Source organism: Marmota monax, unplaced genomic scaffold (genome assembly GCF_021218885.2).
Source record: "Marmota monax isolate L192 unplaced genomic scaffold, Marmota_monax_Labrador192_F-V1.1 WCK01_AAM20220418_F8-fsc00110, whole genome shotgun sequence".
In the NCBI taxonomy this organism is placed as follows: Eukaryota; Metazoa; Chordata; class Mammalia; order Rodentia; family Sciuridae; genus Marmota; species Marmota monax.
In genome coordinates this window covers 4,389,938-4,407,363 of record NW_026694633.1, presented here as the reverse complement: position 1 = coordinate 4,407,363, position 17,426 = coordinate 4,389,938, and the positions used below count along the sequence as shown (strand labels likewise).

At 38.6% G+C, this 17,426-nt stretch overlaps 1 protein-coding gene across 7 annotated transcripts in view; it reads left to right on the top strand.

The window, feature by feature from the left end:
- Tnik (TRAF2 and NCK interacting kinase) overlaps window positions 1–17,426 on the top strand; it is a 383,659-nt gene that overhangs the window by 332,037 nt on the left and 34,196 nt on the right. For 4 of the 7 annotated variants that reach the window (XM_058572271.1, XM_058572273.1, XM_046422907.2 and 1 more), the window contains 4 exons: window positions 3,587–3,750; window positions 5,754–5,851; window positions 6,721–6,744; window positions 12,264–12,448. In XM_058572271.1, coding sequence (XP_058428254.1) covers window positions 3,587–3,750; window positions 5,754–5,851; window positions 6,721–6,744; window positions 12,264–12,448 — 471 coding nt within the window. The remainder of the gene's footprint in view (window positions 1–3,586; window positions 3,751–5,753; window positions 5,852–6,720; window positions 6,745–12,263; window positions 12,449–17,426) is intronic. The other 3 variants (XM_058572272.1, XM_046422906.2, XM_046422908.2) reach the window with 1 other exon arrangement.

The window sequence follows — 17,426 nt, the reverse complement described above, 5'->3', positions numbered from 1 at the left end:
GATCCTTATCCTGTGAGACTCAATACCTTGTAAATATCATTGTCTTGGGAGACATATTTATACTCTGAACTCTTATGCACTCAAGCTGGAACTGGTGTCGTCTGTCACATGCTGGTGATGCTTCCCTTCCTAAATGGCTGAAGTCTTGGTGATCCCACGGTTCAGTGACCCCAGGCAACCATCCTGGCTCCTCTTTCTCCTGTGTATGCTGCTGAGCATTGCTCAAGCTGCCAGATCCAAGAGCAGTTCTCACCTGCCCTGTGGATTTCCAGTGCCTAATGCTGTCAGGGCAATCAGTTGAGTTTAAATCAAGTTTTGATAAGAGCGTTTAACTAGATTGTTTTTAAAACTCCCAGACAGTTTAATATTTAACTTTGATTCATGCATTCTTTTAAAGCAAATTAAAATTCGATCAAACAAGTACACTCAGAATATAAAAAGATTTAAATTGAGCCAGAAACACCCAGTCAAAACCCAATAACTAAAAGCTTAATTTCAAAATAATTCTCTGTCCCATCCCAAGCCTATCTTCTTATGACTTGTTTATTCTCATTGACTGTATCATCAGAGAACAAAGTAAAGTGAATTTTGGCAGCCAGCCAGTTAATTAAAAGACTTGGCCCAAGTACTTGGGCACAAAATCACTTTGTAATCCTCATTTTCTATTTTGACTTTTTATATGATTCAAGTGGATGGAATAATTGCCACATTTTACTTTACTATGTGTTTTATAGACCAAACATCATTGTCTGCACAATGCCAAATGTAGGAATTAAAAGTTAGCATTTAAAAAAATCTATTTGGATGTTTTCAAATTTTTACATGTTTAGATTGAGTAGACTCAGTAATACATGAACAAGAGAAATCTATTATTTAGTGGAATCCTTCTGAAATTGAACCTAGAGCCTTTAGCTCAGACCCCTTGGACCCAAAGCCACACCATACATACATAATAAAGAAGGGAAAAATGTGAACAGTATGACATTTTCTCAAATTGCTAGTGTTTGACAAAAAAAATAAAAATAAAAAGGTAGAAAAGCATTGTAAGTTCTCCCTTTTTCTATAGGTGGTTACATAGAAACCAAAGACTTCATTTAGTCTACCCCAGCAAAAATAGCAGCCTGTCAAGATCAGCACCCACCCTGGTTAGCTCCAGTGGGAGGACTTGTGCTAATGAGGTCCAGGTCAGGGATTTAATGCCCATGGGATCCAATTAGCTTCACATGGGAAGAGTATCTGAGCCCCATCAGAGATGCATGCTCATCTCAACTGATTCTGCTAATGCCCTTGCTCTTGTTCTACACTGGGACAACCCTGGCCCAGGCCTCGCCATCTAACATGGCAACAGCCCCTCACTGTACTGCCTGCCCTTCTCCTGGCCAGTCATGCATAGACCTCCCTTGGGGGATGCACCTTCTCTGCCAGGCTTTAAAGGCTGGTGCCTGATCGGGCTATAACCTGATCTTTCCTTCTGATCACCCTCCTCTCCAACTTGGCACTCCTTCCTGTTGGTGTCCCCTCCACACCACATACACCTGGAAACCCCAGCCCTCGTCTTTACACAGGCTCTTTCCAGCCTCCCAGCTTACTGCTCCAAGACCCAGTCAAGTTCTCCCTCCTTCATCCCACTGTCCTTGACCCCTCCAGTCTGCAAGAATTGTTTCCCAAGCTCCAGCAGTATTTACAGCCTCTTTCCCAGACAACATTCAGAGTTACCATGTTTAATGTTGTCTCCATTGTGTGTATCTCATTGCCACCATCATGTTGTAACTTGAGTGTTCGCCCTGTGACCTGTGCTTCTCCATCCCTCTTCCCAATCCAGTGAGGCTCACAAAATAAATGCTTACTAGAAAGGTTTTGGCTAAAGAGTCAAAGGAATGCTACATCTGTATACATATGTGCACTTACACATACCTAAGTTCATGCCTTTCACCCAAGAATTCCAATTCCAGGAAATAGAGATATGATTTAGTATTGGTGTGCAGACAGCTGATTATCTCATCATTATTTGTCACAGCAATGTATTGGAAGCACCTTAATATCTAAGAGCAGAGGATGGCCAAACTAATTCATCTATACAGTGGACTATAATGCAGCCATTCCTTTTTTTCCAAAACATAAGAAAATGCTCACAATGCAGTATTAAAAACTTTAAAAAGCAAAAATAAAAACCAAATATATGATATGCTGCCTTATATACAAAAGAAAAAAGATGAGAAGATAATTTACCAAATAGTAAAATAGTGAAATTAAGTTGAATATCTTCTTGTTCAGGGATTTTGAGTGTTGCTTCCTATATTTTAAGTTTAGTATAATGCACACAGGAAAAAGTCAAGGAAGCTTCCCTTTAAGATTCACCATCTCAGAGATAGTGCTTTTAGTGTAATGACTGAAAGATTGAGTCAGGAGTTCATTCCCTGCATGCCCAGGAGCTGGCCAGGAGCTCCATGAGGAAGTCAAACTGCCATCATTCTGGGACTCCTTCAGTGCATGGCATCTTGAGTGCCCCCTTTACCCCTTGACCTTGCGGACAAGTGCTGTACGGTGCTGCTCCACCAATGGCAAGTTATTTCCCCCCAGGCTTATTGATGAACAGCTGACAAATAAAATTTATACATACACACACACAGCATCAATGTGATGTTTTGAATCTGTATAAATTAACATCTATCATTTCACATAGTCTTCATGTTTTCTGATGAAAACATTTAAAATCTACTTCAAGTATACATTATTACTAATTATAGTCACATAGTGTACAAGAGATCTTCAGAACTTATTCATCCTAACTGAACTGTTCCCTTTGATCAGCATCTCCCTGGTCTCCTCCTACTGATCCCAGAGGCCCTGATAGCCTCGTTGCTTTTCAGAGTTGGACTTGTCCACATATGAGGAAGATCATGTCATGCTTGCTTTTTTGTGTGTCTGATGTTTTTGTGTTTAAAACACATATGTGACGGTGGCACAGGCCTGCAATCCCAGGGGCTTGGGAAGCTGAGGCAGGAGGATCACAAGTTCTGGGCCAGCCTCTGCAGATTAGCCAGGCCCTAAGCAACTTAGGGAGACCATGTCTCAAAAAAATAGAAAGTACTGGAGATGTACTCAGTGGTTAAGTGCCTCTGTGTTCAATCCACAGTGTGTGTGTGTGTGTGTGTGTACACACATATACAAACATGTACATATATACACACACACACACACACATATATATGATATATGGCTGTATTAATTTACATTCCCATCAGCAGTGTGCAGGTGTTTTCTTTTCTCTGTATCCTTATCAACACTTATCATCTCATTCTGATAATTGCCATTCTAACAGGTGTCAGGCGATAACTCCTTGTGTTTTTAATTTGATTTCTCTATGCTGAGTGATGTGGAGCATTTTTACATAAGTCTGTTGGCTATTTTCTGTCTTCTTTTGACAGATGTCTATTCAGATCCTTGGCCCATTTTTAAATCTATTTGTTTTCTTGCTGTTTTGTTGAGCTCCTTATATATTTTGGATACAGAACCCTTATCAGATGTGTGGTTTGAAAAACTGGCCAAGTCTTGAGGGTGTAATCAATGTGCTCCACCATTGCAGCAACCCGGATCTCCGGAGAACGGAGCCAGTCTTGGAGAGCCCCTTGCAGAGGACCAGCAGTGGCAGTTCCTCCAGCTCCAGCACCCCCAGCTCCCAGCCCAGTTCTCAAGGAGGCTCCCAGCCTGGGTCACAAGCGGGATCCAGTGAACGCACCAGAGTTCGAGGTAAAGCCTATCTTACCTTTCCCCAGGGACACTGCCCATGGAGGAAAGCTACAGGTGGAAAGAGGGGTCTTTATTGACCCTGGTCCTGGTGTGGTCATCACTCTGTGACCCCAAATAGCCCCTTCGCTGCCTCAATCTTCCTCAGGGACTGGGTCACCATCCTTCATTGTGTGGACCAAATTCTTGCTAATCTCAGGTACTAGTGTTTTCCAGAGAAATCGTCAAACTGTGGTCTTATTTAAAAATAGTTACTAGTCACTGAATTTCCATTTTTATTTGATTGCCTTTAGAATTTTATGTACCTCTGAATGTCCTGTTCCCAATGTGCCAATCATCCCTTTTAGAATTCTGAACATAGTTCATAATTCTAGGTATTTTTCAAAATGAAATTTAATAAAGACTAACATTTAGAATAAATACACTTGGGGAAGAAATAAAATTTCTGACTTGAAAAAAACATATTTGACTTTTCTGATTATTAGGTAAAAATTAGTCTCTCTAAGCATTTAATGCAAATCATTCATTACTGTTTACTTTTCATTAATGGAGAATCCTATTGAAAACCATTAATATTGAACATGTAATTTTATGTAACAATACATTTTCTAGCTAGTCAAAAATTACTCTGGATCACCTTCTGCAAAAGGTAATCTTGGTTCCAAGTGATAAAAACCAGTGCTTTTGAAGTTCATTTAATAAATATTTATATACTTATAAACCACTTTGTTCAATGAGATCCACGTCTTGTTTATTCTTTCTTGGCCTCTGCAGTGGAGACTACTGTAGTTTATGTCCTAATATCCCTTTCAGGTTGTAAATAAGTGGAATCATTGTGTGTCCATACTGAAAAGTTTGGTGTCTAACACCTGATTTCCATGTCTGTGTCTTGGGACTTAGACTGGCCCACGGCTGCCCCTGTATGCATTCTTCTGACATCTGTGACATAGACCAGAGCTATGTCTTTGTGTCTGAACACAAATTTTCTTAACTTAGAAAAGTGTCATTCCCTTCTATTCACAAGCAACTTATTAGAGCAAATACTAAAGAAAACAAAAATTATATATATCATTTTATTCTCTGACGTAGATGAGGTTTAATTCTTATATTCTGAAGAACTGAAGTTCTTATATTCTGATGAACTGAAGTTCCTAGTTCTGGATTTAAAGTGTTCTTGTATCCCTCGTATGTCCCTGCCTAGGAAAGACCACTTTAAAACACAACAAAATATCTCTCCTACCCTGGACTGTGGTTTTTCTACCTATAAGTTCATCAACAAAAGAAAAGTTGGGAGCCTCCCCCACCCTTACCTCTTATTCTGGGGCTCTTCACTTTATCACCAACACTTTCCTAGCCCCCCCCCCAATTCTTCCTTCCTCAAAGATCCCAGACCACTCACACTCCTGTTTAAAAATTATTCCAAATAAGGGTTTTTGGTTTTTTTTTTTCCTACAAAATTCCATTCTGGTGAGTAAGTAGTAAAAGAGGAAATCAAGCATAGAACCTTAACTTGGAAGCTGGTTTATAGCAGAGTGATGAAGAACAGAACTTGGAGAACTCAGAAAGAATCCCCACTTAACTCATAATAGCATCATGAGTTCAGGCCAGTTGTGTCGTCTTTCTAGTCTGCATTAACCTGTAATATAGAAAAATAGTGCCACACCACTAGGTTGGAGCAAGGATTAAATGAGATAATTGACACAGAAAGCATGAGCCCTTTACCTGATACAATGTGTACTCAGTTCATGATGGTGGTAGTGTGCTGGCTACAGTTTTTCTTATTATTACTACCGACTTCTAGGTTACACGTCTAAATGTGTCTTCCTTATTTTGTTTGTCTGAACATTTATTATTTTTCCATGTATATGCTTGAGGATTTACCTAAGTGAATGACTAGTCCATCCAGTAATCCTGAGGGGGATGACACTCCACTGATCACTCACCTGGGGCATGAGTCTGCATTTTTTGATGGTCCTGTCTCTCTTGACCCTCTGTTTTCCCTCTAGCCAACAGTAAGTCGGAAGGATCACCTGTGCTCCCCCATGAGCCTTCCAAGGTGAAACCAGAAGAATCCAGGGACATTACCCGGCCCAGTCGACCAGCTGTGAGTGCCTTCCTCTATGAGTTTTTAAACTCTTTTAATTTACCAGAGAACCCACAAGATAAATTGGGGATACATTCATGATTATAATGAGCAAAAGTTGAGATGAATAAAAGAAAGGATGCCGGGAACGTCCAGAGGGAAGGGATACCTGATTAAAAAACAACTGAGCAGATCTTGGATTGTGTCCTCTGCCTTTGAATGTTTTGCTGATCATCAGTGCTCCTTTAGAGAGTAAAGCAGTAAGAGAAATAACTCGTGTCTTTCCATAATTTCTGCTCAGAAATGGCAAAAAAGATGTTGAACTAGCAGTTAAGGATGCTCGAGCACTTGCTATTGATTTCTCTTATCTCTTCTGCTCTTTCCCATATTATTTTCCATATGAATGAACATTACAGTTTTTCTGCTACTTTTCTTGCCTTCCGGAGCTGTCTTTTATGGACCCAAACTTGATAAGCATGGCATGAACAGGGGCTTGACAACTTGAAATCCAGCATCATTGCTGGACATCATGTAGACTTACAGAAAGAATTAAGAGCATGCAGGCTGAAATTTGAAAGTGGAAAATTAATTTGGGAAGAGTTACTATCCACCCAATTTATTTCAATTTTCTGAGACTCTTTTCTACAAAATGAATGTGAAGCCTTTTGGGTTTATTGTGTTCTTTTTTTTTTTTTTTTTAAGATCTTAAAGTAAGGAGGTATACTGAATAATAATGAAAGAAATGTGCATGGTCCTGGGTTGAACTTCTCTTTGCTTTTTGTCTTTCTTAGTTTTGTTCTAATGATTGCAATTCTGTGTCTAACCTGCTTCCTTTCTTCTGGATTTTCCCCTTCTATGGATTCTTCTGGATTGGGTCCCTCTTATCTCAGAGCTATAAGAAAGCTATAGATGAGGTTAGTATTACCTTTTCTTGGTCATGCTTTCACAGAATGTAAATATTAAATTAATTTCCTGATGTTGACATTCAGAAGAGGCTGGGGGAATCACAGGTTCAAAGTCCAGTCATCTACTCGGAGGAGAGCCCCTTGGATGGAAGGCAGCCTGAGACCTTCATCCCTCCCCATGTAAAGCTTAGAGCCTACTCTCAGAAAAATGTCACCTTTCCAATGTTCCATCTGGCTAACACCAAGTGTTAGTGCTTTATTAATGGCAGAGTTTCTCCTTCCAGTACCTTCCAATAGCAAACCTGTCCTCACCAGCCTTGCTAAGAGATGGCTCTCAGCGGTTTTATTAACCGAGAGAGAGAGAGAGAGAGAGAGAGAGAGAGAGAGAGAGAGAGAGATCATTCCAGAGCACTCCAAATTTATAGTGTGTGATTTGTGAACAAGGAGTTACTGGGTATTGTTAGATTAATTCTGTGGGGCATTAACAAGAGCATCAGCAGCAACATCAACTTTAGTTAATGAATCCCGGTGAGTTAAGTGACTTTATTTCCTTATCTGTGGAGACATTTTTCCATTAGAGAAGTATATGGCTTTGCCAACCGGAGGTAGCTTGCTAAGAAGGATGACTGCCTCACTGCTGTTTGTCAGGCCTGCATGAGTACAGCATAGTGGGATTTCTTTTCAGAGCCAGACCTTGCAGAGTCCTCAATGCATGGAATCTAAAGTCTATCCTGATGGCTTTAAGGCTGAACCTCTGCTGAGCACTATTTTTGTGAAATTACATGGAAAAAGCACTGGCTTGGGGGATCAGCAAGTTGCATTTAAATCTTGGCTCCCCCAGTAAATAGCTGGCTAGTATGAGTCTCATAACCTCTCTGGGCCAGAGTTTTTTCATCTGTAAAATGAGGATAAAAACACCTGCCCAACCTCACCTATGAGATTGTTTAGATCACTCAAGGTCATGTGTGTAGAAGTACTTTGTGATGCGTAAAACCCTATGAAAAAACAAGAAGTTGTCCTGTTAGGATTTGGGCCTGAGTCATAGAGCTGGTCTCAAGTGGGAAAAGCACATTTCTATGCATCTGGGCTTTACCAGATAGGCTCGCTTTTTCAGAATTAGGACAATCTCACCATTCAGCGATTTAGAAAGTTATCCTAGCTAAAGGATTATTGTTTATAAAGGAATGAGCCTCTACATGTGTACCGTGTGGGGATGGTATTTACGGAGAGGGAAGAGGGGAATATTCTTAATTGCTCTCTGCCAAGGCCTTGCCAGATCCTTTCCCTCATAATAGTGAGAAGAATGGGAAATTGTCACAACTTTTGTCAATTTTTTTCCCAGAACAGGTGAAGAAAGAGAATTATTTTCTGATGCCATAGTTACCAGTAAAATGGTTGAGTGTTTATGCACAATTCAAGGCAATTTTATGAGTCCCAAAAATGGCCTAGGAGTGGCTCTCATGTGGGACAGAGCTCTAGTGGATTTCATCTGGTTAACCCTGGATATTTTAGACTTTCCAAATTTGCTTTATTTACTTGGGTGTATTCCACTACATTGGACAGAGTTGAGAAGAGGCAACAGAAGTATAATTAATTGTAAGGAATTATGTGAACCAAACACCAACATCTCTGGGACCATGTGTAGCTAGAAAAAGCCCCTTGGGTGACCCTGTCAACCCCAACTCTTGGATATCATTGATCCAAAGCACTAAAAATACTGGATTACTTGACTCTCTCTAACCCTGTTGTTCTTAGCTGAGGACGATTCCTCTACTCACCACCCTTAGGAGACAGATTTGGCTGTCATATTGAGGGCAGAAGGCACTGCTACCAGATAGAGCAGAGGGATGCTACTAAAAATCCTACAGTGCACAAGAGAACTTCCCACAATAAAGAATTATCTGGCCCGATATGTCAATAGCACCACAGTGGAGAAACCTAGAATTTAACTAGAGCTAACCCTAACCCTTCCTTCTCCAGTCCACTGGTTTCAATATGGCTTCCTTCTCAATGACTATTCTGCCATTTAGATAACTGAGGGTTGAAATGAAAAGTCTTAAACTCTTGTTTGAGAACTCGTTACTTTTTAGTGCTAATTTAATGGTTTAATTTTTCATAAAAGTCAGTCTGGGAAGTACTCATTAATTTTGCATTACTTTCCCATAAGAAGATGAGATTTTTACAGCCATAGTCTGTGATCACTTAGTACAGCCTTTGAAAATAAGTACTTTTACTTTAGCACAATCACGAATTTGACATGCAGATTATTTGAATAAACAAACACTGGCTTTGCCACCATTTTTTCATTAGTATACAGGAATCTGAAAAACTCCCAAGCACATTCTTAGATGGGATGAAACTTGAGAAAGAACTAATAATCCAAACACTTTTTTCTTCAGATGAGTATACTGAAGTTAAGTGACTTAGCCAGTGTCATATCTTTTGATTTCCTAAATAGGAAGTAACTTATTTTAATACATAAGGAAAAGACTAGCTTCAGTTCCTTAACAATATAATGGTTAAAGAAGTTGAGCTAAAATTTTAATAAACTATATTATTTCCAAAAAGAGGCCTAAAAGAACACCTTTCTATCTTCATATTCACTCCATAGTTTAAAAAAATCACCCATTTTCCATATTTCTTTTTTATACATTCTCAGATATTTTCTTGGTAAATAGTACTTTTATTTCCCCTTTTTAATATCTTTTTAGCATCAGGCTTGACACAGCCATGCAATAAATTACCAGAAAGTCTCATTATATGAAGAATATTGTTATTGTCTGAGAACAAAATGTATGAAAATGGATCTGAACCCAGTGGTATCAATTTTAGATCTCGTCTATTTTCTAGAACTTTGTTATTGTACATTTTCCCATAGTAGATGGCTAAGAAACAAAATGTCAGCTGAAACACAGGCTATTGGTGTGGAGAATTAATTTTCTTTGACTGGAAATATTACTTTTGAGTTACTCATTAATGTTACCCTGAAATTTTCACATATGCCTCATCCTCCAAGCTGTTATCAATTGAACTTAAAAGGAATTTGCAATTATTTCTAATGTTTCAGGAAGGAGATTTTTAATAACAGAAACAAAACAAATTCTGATTAAAAGCAAAATTATAAAGCAGGTCAGAACTTTAAAGTGTTTCTAAATAACAGTGTTTAGGAAGATGTAGGTCATTTTAACAAGTGAAAGTTTCTTGAAATCAATGGGCTATGGACTAGCTAAATATTTCTAAATAATTTTGATTTTTCTAAAATCTCTTTAGTTGTGTTTTGAGGTGTCAAAATACGGAAAAGTAGGCCCTGGGGGAAAATGTGCCTTAATTTAAGTAAGTCATAGCTGATAGTATTATATTTTACTCAGAATTATTGATTTAAAATAAACTCTTTTAAACCATATTCTCTCTTTATGCTATAATGAAATGTAGTTTTTAATGACAAGTAACATTTTAAATTCTAGTTACATTCTTTGATGAGACTTAACAAGGTCTTAACGTACTATAATCAGAACACAAAAGAAATCTATCTAACTTGTTATTATTTTACTAGTTTGGAAGATTATAATACCCTTTTCTTTTCATGGCCTTAAAAAATATCTAGACACTATGTTCCCATTGTGTTCAAGTATAGTATACTCTTCACTTTCTTTTCCATTTGATGAAAATAGGCATTAACAATTACCAAGAGGAAATAAATAAAAAGCTGAAATGTGCATATGAGCTTTTCCTATTTTGGCTCATTGCCAAAGAAACCCAAAATAAATTTGCACAAAATTCTATGTGTGTGGTAGTTTTCCTCTTCCTTAATAGTATGCATTTTATTTAAACACCATTGAGCCTTTTTAATACAATTCTACTTTCACTTTCACAAATGGGATAAATTTAAGTGCTGAGACTGAGGCTATTTTGTTTATGCAAGTGTGCTTGTATAGAAAAGCCCTTGCAAGGCTGTTTGTATATATAATGCACAGTTAGAAATTGCAAAAGCTTCCCTTTTTCTGAGGGCTCCAATTTGACTTCAGGACAAATTTTAAAGTCATCATTGCTTCCCCTTTGATTTTTATGAAATTAGAAAGAAATGGCTCTTTCACTTAACACCTTGAACTTCCTAAATTTCAGCTGAAACGCCTGAAGTGCTTCCTCCCCTGGTCTCACCCAAAATAGTCATCCCTGGCATGTAGGTAGCAATAGAGAAATATGATGGTTTGTGGTCTCTTCAAAATAAAATCATAATTATAATTCATACATGGTTATCACAGCTCTTCTTCTATCCAATTGGGAGAGATTATGTAATGTCATTTAGGTCACCTAGATTACTCTAATCCTACTTCAGGTGAATCGAACAAATACATTTCTGGAATGAAATAAAGAGAGAATATGGACATAAAAAAATTGTAGGATTTAGTTTTTTTTTTTTCAATGAGTTTCTTTCTCCCTAATCCCCTGTCTCTCACTGAATGCTCTGATTCCCACATGGGTCACTAAATAGGGAGAAATGGTAAGACTGATGTCAAATTGCTTTTTCCTCATTTGCATGCTGTGTGCCATGGGCAGTTTAACCCATGCAAATTAGAGCGGCCATGCTTCTGCAGAACTGCTTCCCTCTGCATTGCTCTGATAGCATGCCAAATAAAAGGTAGTCAGATATTCAGCACACTGCCTGCAGTATGCCTGGTGATTAAATCCCACATCATCACATCCATAAGGCTAAAGGTTTCATCATACTCATGGAAAACTGAAAAATTCTCTCTTCCTTTCGGTGTTTGCACATCCATTTCAGTGTTCTTTGCCAGGGTTCTGCCAGGTGACTGGAATTTAAAACTTGAGACAGTGAAACACCTATAATTCTGGAAGAGAACTCCTTTTCTCCTTTTTTTTTTTTTTTTTTCTTTTTCTTTTTTTCCCCTCTTGATTAACTCTGCTCTGTGGCTATCAATTTTGATGGCTCTGGGCTTTGGGGTGGGCCATCATTTGATGTGGTGCCTCTGCTCTCCAGGGAATGATCACACACCAAATGAACCTTGGGAATTGCTCTGTTCTATGACTGATGCTAGATTTTGGTCCAGCAGTGATTGTAAGAAAGGAAAGGCCATCGCTATGGCTTGGGTGGGAGTCCCACTATACTGGGGAACCATTTTTAATCCCATGTATTTTCCTATTAACTCTGAGGGTGACCATCTTCACCTTCTCAAAATAAAATGAGAGCACAATTTTGTATGTATGTGTATGTGCATAACATGGCCTACACACACGTGCACCTGTCTATTCAGAACTGGTCAGTCTCGGTCTAGCTATTGGTTTTGAACAAAGTTTAAAGTGATTTCATCTTTCTTTTCTAGCTTCTACACACCACAAACATCGTTTTCTTAGTTCCATGCAGTAACTATGTTTGTCACAGTTCTCTATAGAGCTTTTTTCTTTCTTTTTTCCCCCCCTTTGTTGCTTAAGCTGGAGCACTAACTTGCTGAGAGCTGTGGCTTTGGTCATGTCTAAAATTCATACGCTGAACAACCTTTCTTTTGTAGGATCTGACGGCATTGGCCAAAGAATTAAGAGAACTCCGGATTGAAGAAACAAACCGCCCGCTGAAGAAGGTGACTGATTATTCCTCCTCCAGTGAGGAGTCTGAGAGTAGTGAAGAAGAGGAGGAAGATGGAGAGAGTGAGACCCACGATGGGACAGTGGCTGTCAGCGACATACCCAGACTGATGTAAGAGGACTTTGTTTTTTTTTTTTTGTTTGTTTGTTTGTTTGTTTGAGGTGGGGTCCTTGCTATGTTTCCCAGGCTGGCCCTGAACTCCTGGGCTCAAGGGGTCCTCCTGACTCAGCCTCCCAAGTAACTGGCACTACCAGTGTGCACCACCATGCCCAGCTCTAGACTACTTAAGTGCAGACCAGAAGGAGACTAGGTCTCCAAAGCTAAAGGACAAAAATGGGAACTAAATATAAATCGTAGATAGATCACGGGTAAGGCAAATTGACTTTGGAGTTTGGGGTTCTTATTAGAACATAATCCTATAGTTAATCTCTCTCTCCATAGACATAATCACTTAGAATTTGTACATTTCTAGAACTGTGTGTCCATTACCTTTCATGGGAAGGTAACATATTCCTTTTGGTAAATTTTTTTCTTTTCTTTCTTTCTTTTTTTGTTTTTGTTTTTGTTCTTTTCATCTCTAGAACAAACAGTATTATCATTGGTGCAAGCCTTTCTCCCTGGAACTACAAAAGTGAAATTGTGAACAATGGCATTTAGGGAATAAAATGAAAAAAGAAATGAGACATCTATTCCATTGCCACCACTGCCACCAGTAAATAAGGATGAATGTACATGGCATCCTCGATTAGCATCCCACTGACAGAATCAGGAGTCACACAATCAGGGAGAGAAACTTCCCAGTGTTTGGTTTAATATACCTTTAAATCTTACCCTTATGATTTTCTACGTCATCACCTTCATTGTCTGTCTTCGAAGTCTTTCTTTTGACTATATCTATATCTATGCCTGCCATTATTTCCCTCAGTAGTTAAAGTCTTTACTTCTTTTTTTCTTTTTCTGTTTTTTTAACATGAGGGAGGAGCTTACTGTTCTTTCACATTGGAGTGAATCCCAGCAGGATATCCCCATGCTCTGTTGCTTCCCCATCTCCTTCTCCAGATACACACAAGGTCTCATTGCCCTGGTTTACCAGAACCTTGACAGAATGCAACGCTGAGTTTTCCAGCTTCACTTTTCCTTTCCAGTCCTGTGACTTAGCTATCAGTGTTGATCACCAGACCTCGCTCACTCTTCTCACTCTGTATTGAGAAGATGCCTCACGGCCACAGATCATTGTCGTGTTCCAGAAGGATGAGACCCAGGTCTGGTTAGCCTGCAGGAAATGCCATCCATTGTTTCACCTTTGTTACATTACAAGCAAGTCTGAGAGGCAAATCCAGTTATCATTGCCAAAAATCTATGCTTGGTGTTTTACTGTTGATTACCCAGTTACCGACAACCATAAATATAGTAAAATATGATATTTTGAAACATTGTATTAAATTGCTTTTTTTAACAGCAAATAATATTGTTCTAGAGGCAAAATCACTATTCTAAAACATTTGTGCCAAACAGGCTGGCCCTTTCGGGTTTTATCTTGATTCAGCATTAATTCTTCTCACAGATGTTCAGAATTCCCTTTAAGCACTAAGCATACACTATCAGGATGAGAGCGGATTATGAAATTAAAAGATTGTTGAAATTCCCATTCTATGTTCAACACTATGCTGAAGGCTTTGATACACTTGAGAAGTACATACACTTGTATTTGACCTTCCAAAAGTTTATATTCCAGTTGGACAGAGACCAAATTACACATGGACAACTGCAGGTTAATATTAACATTTAGAAGAACAACCAGGGCTGGGGCTATAGCACAGTTGGTAGAGTGCTTGCCTCGTATGCACAAGGCCCTGGGTTCAATCCACAGCACCACAAAAAAAAAAAAAGAAAAAGAAAGAAAGAAAAAGAAAAAAAAATAGAACAACCCAAGATAGTTTATGAGGAAATGCTAAATAACATTTGGTTGTTTATTTTTAATAAGCAAAGACATTTTTTTAAATTTATTTTTTAGTTGTAGTTGGACACAATACCCTTATTTTGTTTATTTGTTTTTATGTGGTGCTGAGGATCGAACCCAGGGCCTCTCACATTCTAGGCGAGCCCTCCTCTGCTGAGCCACAATCCCAGCCCATAACATTTGGTTTTAAGCCCCCCTGCCCGCCCCCAGTCATATTTTGCAAAGCCATGTGTAGTGTTTGTCCTTGTCCCTCTAAAAGCAGATCTGGAATTCCGCTCCACCCCCCGTAGCAGAAAACCCACCTTCCTACAGTTCCCCATTTAGATCAGGCTACACTTCTCTTCTGCTGTCTGGCACTCTCCTGTCCCTTTAGAAGTCACTGACTCACAGCCCAGCTTGCAGAGGTAGAATCCATACACTCTTCTGAGCTGCCACTGCATCTCATGTTTATTCTTGCATTTTCTTTCTTTTTTTTTTTTTTTTTGTATCAGGGATTGAACCCAAGGGTGCTTAACCACAGAGCCACATCCACAGCCTTTTTTTATTTTTATTTTGAGACAGGGTCTCTCTTAGTTGCTTGCTAAGTTGCTGAGGCTGGCTTTGAAGCTCTGATCTTCCTGCCTCAGCCTTCCAAGCTGCTAGGATTACAGCGTGCACCACTGTAATTCCTGCATTTTCATTTAGTGCCTGGAATCAGGATTATTTACCGTGTGCCTTTCTTCTCTCTGGGCCATGAAATCCCTGAGCATACGGATAGCATCTTACCCATCTCTCTACTCTTAACACCTTGAATGTTGTCTGGCACAGAGTGGGTGGGTCATCAGCAACTATGAATTGCATTTAATCACACTGAATAGAATTTGCAGGTCTTGACTTCAAAGAGTTTCTAGCTTAATCCAAACAAAAGAAAGATATGTGTAAACAACTTTCTGCAGGATAGAAAGAACATGGGATAGTATTAGAATTCTAGGCAGGGGAAAGAGTTAAGTAAAAGGCACAGAGGTTGAGTTTGATGGAAAGAGATGCATAGCAGTGGGGAAGGGATTCTGGAAACCAGACCAAGACGTGCACTTTATCATGTAGCCATTGGGAACCAGTAGGGTTTCTTGAACCAGGGAGTAACAGGATTCATACTATGTTTTTGAGGGAGTTTATTTCAGCAAGATAATTTGGGGAAATAAAGATGAGATGCTAGTATTGCAATCCAGATAATCTAGTACTATGATTCAGGTAAAAAAATAATAAACTGAAGCTACTGTGAAATGCTTATAGTGGAAGCAAGATTTCACATAGTTCTTGAAGAATTGGTAAATTTTATATAGTTCAAATGATCATCCATCAAAGAACATTTAAAATATCATATATAAATATCATATATATATGATGATATATATGTGTGTGTGTGTGTTATTTACATATATATGTGTGTGTGTGTGCACATATATATGATATATGATATATATTAGGGGGAAAAAACATACAAACATATATATGTGTTTATGTGTGTTTACTCCAATCTAGTCAATGCTGTGGATGTACTTTATATGGATATAAAATAGGATGCTGTCTCTTCTTCTCCAGCATGATAGTTGTATGCGTACCAAATATCACACTGTTAAAAATCCATTATAAAACAGTTACTTCTTTAAAATGAATGTTTTGAGGCTACAGTGCTTTTTTTGCACACTCTTACTACCTTTATTTTCTTTTGTTAAGATAAACCTTTATATTTTGTGCTCTCTATTTTTTCTTTTTCTTTTTAATTTTATTTATTCTAATTTGTTATATATGACCACAGTGTACTCTATATTTTTAGAGCATAAAATAAAAATATATTATAACACAGTTAACTCCCATGGAGTGAGTGTACACAAAAAAGCTTCTCAGAAATGGACCCCAGCCTTTCAGTAAACAGCTGTGGATTCCAGTGTTTAAAGCTGTAGCTTTTTTCTGTGTATGGTTTTCTATTTCCATATTTATTGTATAAGATATGACCTGTAGGACAACACAGATATAAGTTTGTGCTCCTTAACCAACCAAGTGCACTATGTCCCAATGCCTCATGCATAGAAAAATAATGAGTGGAGGGAAACAGACCAAAATTAGGAAATGATCATCTTTGGATTATGCAGTTGTGAGAGACTTTTATTTTATGTATATCCCTGATTTTGGGTTGGGCATGCACTACTTGTATAATCAGGAAAAGAGAAAAGTTTCATAGAACAAGAAGAAGAGAAGGAAAGACAAGGCAAGTTGATTTGCATCACATCAAGCCAGCCACAGAGCATCCTTTTGTATTGTATTGGTATCTTCCCTCAGGTACCAGCACATTTCCGAACAGTACTTGTGAGGCACAGTTTACTCATTAGGATCATCTACTGATAGCACGGTCAATAAATTTTATCGTCAATGCCATCTGGACAATGAAAACCACATATATTTGTGTCCGTTCCTTTCTGTTTTCACTAAAGAGCCAACCTCCTGTGGCCTGCCCCCCAGGCTACTGGAGTGTCTCCCTTGCCATAAGTCCTCTGCCCTCCTAGGAGTGGCCAAGTTAATATTGCAGAATGGTGATTGGTCATGTCTAGCCCCCATTCCTTGCAGCTCTTTGCATTCCTGGGTCCTGTGATCACCCCTAGCACGCTCCAGCCAAACTGAGTCCTCATCAGCCCTTCAAAGACCTTGCCCTGTTCCAATAGGGATCACCCCTTCCTCTGTCCTTTCTCACTTAACATCTTGCCTTTTATTTGAGTGTATTTGTGATCCTCTGTGCTCTTGTGGATGCTAACCCTTTCAGTTTTAGGAACCATATTTTGTTCAGCTTTTATATCCACTACCCAATGCCAAACCAAGGCTCTTTCATACAGCAGGTGCTCAGTAACCATGTATTGAATTGAATTAAATCAATACCTCCAGGAACACTTTGACAAATCCAATTAGAGGAAATTATTGTTCTAAACCTACAGCCTAATTACAGTAAATTTCCTGTAGTTTTCCTTCAAATCAGTGGAGTTTTTTTGTTTGGTTTGTTTTGATTTGATTCAGTTTTGTTTGTTTTTTTTAACAGTCTTTATAGAATTTTGGACAACGAGTATTTCCAATTCAATCTCTAGATTGGAAAAATCATTT